The sequence below is a fragment of the Brachyistius frenatus genome, unplaced genomic scaffold (assembly GCF_029030835.1).
Source record: "Brachyistius frenatus isolate BFR_SWC_R1_liver_20210118 unplaced genomic scaffold, ASM2903083v1 Contig_5, whole genome shotgun sequence".
Classification (NCBI taxonomy): domain Eukaryota; kingdom Metazoa; phylum Chordata; class Actinopteri; family Embiotocidae; genus Brachyistius; species Brachyistius frenatus.
The window spans coordinates 5,709,425-5,716,645 of NW_027210604.1; the positions used below are offsets into that span (position 1 = coordinate 5,709,425).

The 7,221-nt window shown below is 44.0% G+C and overlaps 1 protein-coding gene across 1 annotated transcript; it reads left to right on the forward strand.

The window, feature by feature from the left end:
* Nucleotides 1–577: 577 nt before the first annotated feature.
* drd1b (dopamine receptor D1b) lies at nt 578–4,865 on the forward strand. Its single transcript, XM_069718448.1, has one exon. It carries the CDS (start codon nt 2,133–2,135, stop codon nt 3,522–3,524), a length of 1,392 nt encoding a protein of 463 aa, XP_069574549.1. The 5' UTR covers nt 578–2,132; the 3' UTR covers nt 3,525–4,865.
* The last annotated feature ends 2,356 nt before the right edge of the window (nt 4,866–7,221 follow it).

Sequence of the window (7,221 nt, forward strand, 5' to 3'; positions counted from 1 at the left end):
CTACAGTCCAGCATCCAGTAGATGGCCTCATTGGGCCTCTGTGTTCATGCCTGCTGGCTGCAGGTTCATCCCAGGACATCGCGACACCTTCAATTTTAGCTCATCTTTTCTTCTCACGACTTGAATGCAGTGATATTCGAGGTTTTGTCTGTATGAGTGAAGTGCAAAGAAATAGGGGAATACAGTCATTTTTGTATCTGTGATATAACACTCCAGTCAGACTAGAATGGAGCCTTTAAAATTGGGTAAATGAGAGTCACCAAAATCTGACTTTAACTAGTGTCAGATAGAAATTCACAGCATTTAAGGAACAGAAAGACAATGATTCCACCCCCCCCCTCCCCTTTATAGTTTTTGCCACAATAAATTCCCCACAATACATCCTCCTATCAAAGTTGATACTTTTGTGACAATTTCAAATCACCGAGGCGTTATAAACTATGCGTCTGAAGTCTTCAGCAAGCAAATGGTGTGTTTTATGGGGTGAATTTGTACGGCTTTACCCTTCCCATTCTCCTTGGATAGATGGAACAGTTGTGGCAGAGACCGTGGCGCAAAGCAGCAGGCAGCAGCTGAGCGGAGAGATAGGAGCGCGCACGGAAACGCTCTTGGAGAGACCAGAGTCATTCCCATCACTCTCCGCCGGCCGGTCACACCGCAGACACATGACCGTGGAACTGAATGTTGCACAACAAAAGGATGACCCCCCCCAAAAAAGCATAAGGACTGCTAAAAAAAACCCAACAACACCCGGGGACCGTCGCAACATGCACGGGGAGCGTGACTGACTTCCCATGGAGGAGAGCGCAGAGAGGGTGAGCTCCTTCTCCTTCACTTGGTACCAAGATACAAGTTGGATGTATGCCGAAGAGATGTGGATTTGGGACTGAATGTTTTTTATTTGTTCGTGAAATTAGCGGTTGATTTCGGATTCAGTTATTTTCAAGCCAAGCCGAGACGCCTCAGCGGGTCCAGGAACTGTTCACATCCACAGAGCGAAGCGCACGCTATAAAATCGAAAATAATAAAAAAAAAACATTATAAATAAACTGCGCGTGTATTTTAACGACGTCAACCCCGGGATCACACTGCCAGAGACAATTTAGGTGGGTTGCCAGAATAACCCGAATGTTTTTTGAAAGGAGAGCGGTCGTTCTGCTGTGGTCGCACAAATGGGCACACAAACTTAACCAAAAGAGACCACAAACGCATCTGGATTAAAGCATCAAAACAGCGGCGATCGGCTATCGATGCTTTTTCCTTACAAATTTGACATTTCATGTGTATCTCTACTCTTAAAATGGACTGTTGGGACTTTTGAGTGCTGTGTAATTTTTTTTGCCTCAGCGCTCAGGTGGAGATTTTGTCTGGAGACTGTGCCATTTACTATCAGAGAGCCTCATTCAAAGAGAAATGAAAAAGAAAATAACATTAAAGACAACACCCAGCAGTCGGGGTGGATCAGTGTCAACACTGGGACCAATATAATCACAGGGACACGCCTCGAAGATCATTAAACAAATCAGATAAACGCAGCGAGAAAACCATCAATAGAAGTTATTGATGAGGTGGTATATAAGCATAATGATTGGCCAAACCTCTGGTTACTCTAAAGCTCGGTGACAATATGTTGTGAAACTTTTGCTGAGGGCTTGACAGCTGAGGTATACAATGAGAGGAGAAAAAGGAACAAGAACTCTTCTTTAGAAATAATTTTTCCTGCTGCGTTTAGACTGATTTGTGACTACAGTGCTGACTGGAGAAAGAACTGCAAACAACAGCTGGAATAGTATTCCTCTTCCTCTACAAACTAGAATGTCTGCTGTCTGTACTGCGGCTGCAGGAATCTATCAATCCAGCATTTTTGGGGGGCAAATTTCTGAAAAGGAATTTTTTAAATATTTATAGCAGCTCTTGTACAGCAATGGTGTTTGTGACCAGGAGCCTATGGATGACCCAGTCGGTGGGAGAGCTGGTGCCGAGACAATTTACCTCTCCACCAGCTACGCTGTCCGTCTAAAACTCTTCCCCAGAGAGGCACAGCTGCTGCAGGCTGGGGATGTGATGGGGTGACTGTTGACATTCCCCTCGCCCACCCCCTCTCTCACTTTATTAGCACTGTAATATAAACAATGGATCAGAATTTCTCATCGGTTCGAGATGGCAAGCAGCTCATGCCAGACAGAGACTCATCGAAACGTGTTCTGACAGGATGCTTCCTCTCCCTGCTCATCTTTACCACACTGCTGGGCAACACCCTTGTGTGTGTTGCCGTCACCAAGTTCCGACACCTGAGGTCGAAGGTCACCAACTTCTTTGTCATCTCGCTGGCCATCTCTGACCTGCTGGTGGCTATTTTGGTAATGCCGTGGAAGGCAGCTACAGAGATCATGGGGTTTTGGCCATTTGGAGAGTTCTGCAATGTCTGGGTGGCGTTCGACATAATGTGCTCCACTGCCTCCATCTTGAACCTGTGTGTGATTAGTGTCGATCGTTACTGGGCCATCTCAAGCCCATTCCGCTATGAACGCAAGATGACCCCTAAAGTGGCGTGTCTGATGATCAGCGTGGCGTGGACCCTGTCTATACTTATCTCCTTCATTCCTGTTCAGCTTAACTGGCACAAAGCTCAGACCACCAGCTATGCAGAGCTAAATGGAACATACCCCGATGATCTACCCCCTGATAACTGCGACTCCAGCCTTAACAGGACCTACGCCATCTCCTCCTCCCTTATCAGCTTCTACATCCCCGTGGCGATTATGATCGTCACCTACACACGGATCTACCGCATCGCCCAGAAACAGATCCGGAGAATATCTGCCCTGGAGCGAGCAGCAGAGAGTGCCAAAAACCGTCACAGCAGCATGGGGAATAGTTCCAACATGGAGAGCGAGAGCTCATTTAAAATGTCATTCAAAAGAGAAACCAAAGTCTTAAAGACGCTCTCAGTCATCATGGGTGTGTTTGTGTGCTGCTGGTTGCCCTTCTTCATCCTTAATTGCATGGTTCCGTTCTGCGAACCGAACTTGCCGGACGGGTCCACGGACTTCCCCTGCATCAGCTCAACCACTTTCGATGTGTTTGTGTGGTTTGGCTGGGCCAACTCGTCACTCAACCCCATCATCTATGCCTTCAATGCCGACTTCCGCAAGGCCTTCTCCATCCTCCTGGGCTGCCACCGGCTCTGCCCGGGGAGCAACGCCATCGAGATCGTCAGTATTAACAACAACATGGGTGTCCCTACCTCGAACCAGAGCTGTCAGTATCAGCCCAAGAGTCTCATACCAAAGGAGGGCAACAACTCAGCCAGCTATGTGATTCCCCACAGCATCCTGTGTCAGGAGGAGGAGTTACAGAAGAAGGACGGATGCAGAGGGGAGATTGAGGTGGGTGTGGGAAACAACGCCCTGGAGAAGCCCTCCCCGGCCATTTCTGGGAATTTAGACAGCGATACTGAGGTCACACTGGAAAAGATCAATCCCATAACACAGAATGGACAGCATAAAGCCGTGTCGTGTTGAGAAAAGGCAAGGATGGATTGAAACACGGCGAGACATGCATGTACGCACGAAGGGAGGAAAAGCTTACGTGGGAGGACATTAACGGAAACTTCAGAGACAGACAAAGAACATGCATGACAGGGAACCAGTGAGTGCGATATACAGACCTTAAGACTGTCAAACAAAAATCTACACGGAAAAACCTACAGAATGTTTTAAAGTAAAGGCACTTTATCCTGGATATAACTATCTGCAAAATACTGTCAGCATTTATTGATGAAATTGACACATTTGATGATAAATGTTGACTGTGAATATTAAAGCAGAACACTAGCAATGTGCACATGTATACATTTTTTTGAATACCTGCAAAGATGTATACATCTGCATGTCTATACTGTACAGTACTGACACTATTCTGGAAGGACTTCAACACAGTATTTACAGTGGAGGAAAATGTAGTATTAGTAAAATATCTTGTAGGTATTTAGGTGCTTTGTATGTGTTTCATGACAGAGAGAACATTATGGGTAAATTGGTTTTGGTACAGTATAATTAGTTGTTTATTGCAATTATTTCTCTTCAGTACATTTCTAATGACCATTTTATTGCAAAATGAAAACACTTGCGTTGCAGTGGTAATTTATTTTAGTTCAAATGACCTCAGACACCAAAGTAAAACATTCTCGTTCAAACTAAAACAAGCAGGGGCAGGATAATGAAGCTTGACTTTGTACGCCAAGATGTCCTTTATCTATGAATATTACATTTTTTTATACCCCTTTACCCAGTTTATCTTACTGTATCTTGGGACTCTCATGGAACCCTTATATTTTCAGAGGGTCAAGTTGATGTGTATGAGAGGGAGAAAGAGAAGGGAAACGGAGAAAGTGACTGCTGTGGTTCAGCGTTCCTTTCCCTTGTGTGCGACTCTTCTCCATCCTCGGTCAGCTGGGACTGAACACACTGGCTCACCTTCTCCTCCGTACGCCGTACTTTCATTAGCTTTGTCTCCCCCCCTGCCGCTCTTCAACAAATCTTTTCTAGAGCCCGCCAGTCTCTTTTCTTCTTCATTTGCTTTCTCTCCTTTCATCAGTAAGCAAATCCCTCTTCCTCCTTGATGCTGCCCTTTTTTCTTGAGCATTGCCAACCTCTTCCCTCCTCTCTCCTCCCCACCACTCTGTCTGTCAGGCTGGTCCTTCCTTGCACACCATCCTTTTAATGTTTCTTTTGCTGTCTGTCCCCTCCACGCTATCCTCCTTTGGCACCCCTCCATTTTAAGTCCTTCCCCTTGCCGACTTTTAAGTGCTGCTAATGATTCTATTTTTGGAAAATGCCGTCAGTTCATTATTTTAAAAAAAAGAATGTAAATGTGTAAACAAGAACTCCTGCACTTGGACAGAGGAGGCAGAGCGGCAGCGGTTCACTCAGCCGGAATGCAAGTGACACTTAGTGACCTTTTGCAAACTTGCAGATATCTGTATTTGTAAATTGCTCATGCTGGGAGCCATACTGGGCTGTAGTGGTGATGTGAGGCATGCAGTGTGAGAGTCGCTCTGTTTGCAGAGGTGGAGTCAAAGGCAAAACACCATGATGAGGATTACCTTCAAGATATTGGACGTGCTTTCTATCTTTGGACAGTTGCATTTAAAAAAAATATATATATATACACACGATTAAAATATACAATTACAATTTGAATGCATAGATGTTTCTCAGAATAGAATATTTTACAAACGGCAGTTTCGAGAGAGAATGCACCTGATGTGTTGCCACTGATTTCACACCACATATTTACTGTTAATGTGCTGTCTGACACGTTATAACCGATTTGGGATCAGTTCTACAGTTTACACTTATTAAACTGAAACTAATCTCATAATGTCTATTTTATGGTGAAATCGGTCTAAACTTTGTGAACATCAAATATGTGCTAGCATTAGCCACCAAAAGTGACAGCTCTGGTCATGCCAAGTCCTTCATTGCTGTAGCAGGAAAACACCTGATTTTATTTAATTGAGCCATGAACTATTATTGATTCAACTTTTCATTTGTAAATGTAAAATTGGTGTTATTGCTTCTTTCAAAAGTTTCCATAGTTGTGCCTGTTCAAAAATACAAACGAGAGTAATGGATATAAAATATATATTTGTAGGGAGAGAAGCCTCAAAGTGGCCTACTCATTACTTTTACCAACCTAATATAAAACAGAATCCATATTCATAGCCATACTTGAATGAATTAAATCAGATTATAAATTGTTCCAGAGTTTAAATAGATGCAATATGCATAGCAAACACAACTATCAGAGCCCCGGAATAATTAGCTCTCTTGTCGACGTCTACACAGAAACTCTTTCTTTGCTCAATGCTCTTCAGCATTCTTTCTGACATCGTACGCCGAATGTCCACCGCATGCTGTTCGTGTCCGTGAAGGCGTGAAACTGTTGCACATCAGAGAAAGGAAGAGCTGATCCAATAGAAAGCAATTGGTCTTGAATGAAGCATTTGATTTTCCTGCTCTGGAAAATCCAATGCTATCTAGATGGCAACAAAAGGGAGGGGGAAGCTTTTAGCTCAATATGTGGCTTGGCTTGTGACACAAAAGTGACTCATTGTCCTCTCTACCTCCCTGTCCTCGGCTCCTGGCTCTTGCTGCTCTGTCAGTTTTGATAATTTTGGAGTGCAACTTGGATTAGCGAGTTTTTATTATGTACTCATTTTAATTTTACAAGTGCTCAAGCTATTTCTAGTCCAACAATATACTGCAACGTCCCCCTCTTACTCTTTTCCCCACACCTTATACAAATCATCATCTATATCATCCGTTTCCATTCGTCACCGTTTACGCCCTACGCTAACACAAGCCGGCTCAAACATGCGATATAACATGAAGTGCACATAATCTGTCAGGATTGGACATGGAAGGAAACTGCCTCGGGAAAGATTGCCCTCTCCCACTCCCACACACACACACACACACACACACACACACACACACACACACACACACACACACACACACACACACACACACACACACACACACACACACACACCTCCTTTTTCTCCATCTCTTTCTCTTTTCTCTTGGCTGCCTCTGTCGACTTGATGAGCGTTCCCGATGTTAGCACAGATTGAATTTATTATTAAACAGACAGGGCCCACTGTTTCCTTTCTGTAATTCAAGTCAAAGCGTAGAATCAAAGCCCAACCTGGCCGTTTTATGATGATAGTATTATACTGTTTTTGCCAAGATTCTTATTTCTGGCTGAATGTGGCTGTACTGTAGCATATGCTGTGATATAACCAGTGTTTTATAAGATGAAATCTGTGGGGTGGGTGGGTATGGGTACTCTTAATGATACTGAGATTAATCTGCCATTTTCTTGTGACATTATTGGCATTCACAGGTGTACCAGATGTTTTTCATATATGCTGTATGTATACATTTATTGAAACATACCTCCAGCAGAGAGCTGACATGATCTCTGCTGTATTATGGCTCCATGTAAAAGCCCCCTGAGCCTTCACCTTGTCAACTCGGTGAGTCATCTTTCCAGCTGCCACTGCTTTGATTTTGGAGAAGGACGATGTCAGGCAATAGTCCCACAGGCAAAATGTTTTGTTTGATCTCGAGCATTTCCTCTAGGCTTCCCTACAAGTTGCTTTGGGGAGCTATGGTGACAGTACACGGTCTCTCAATCAGTGTAGTTACA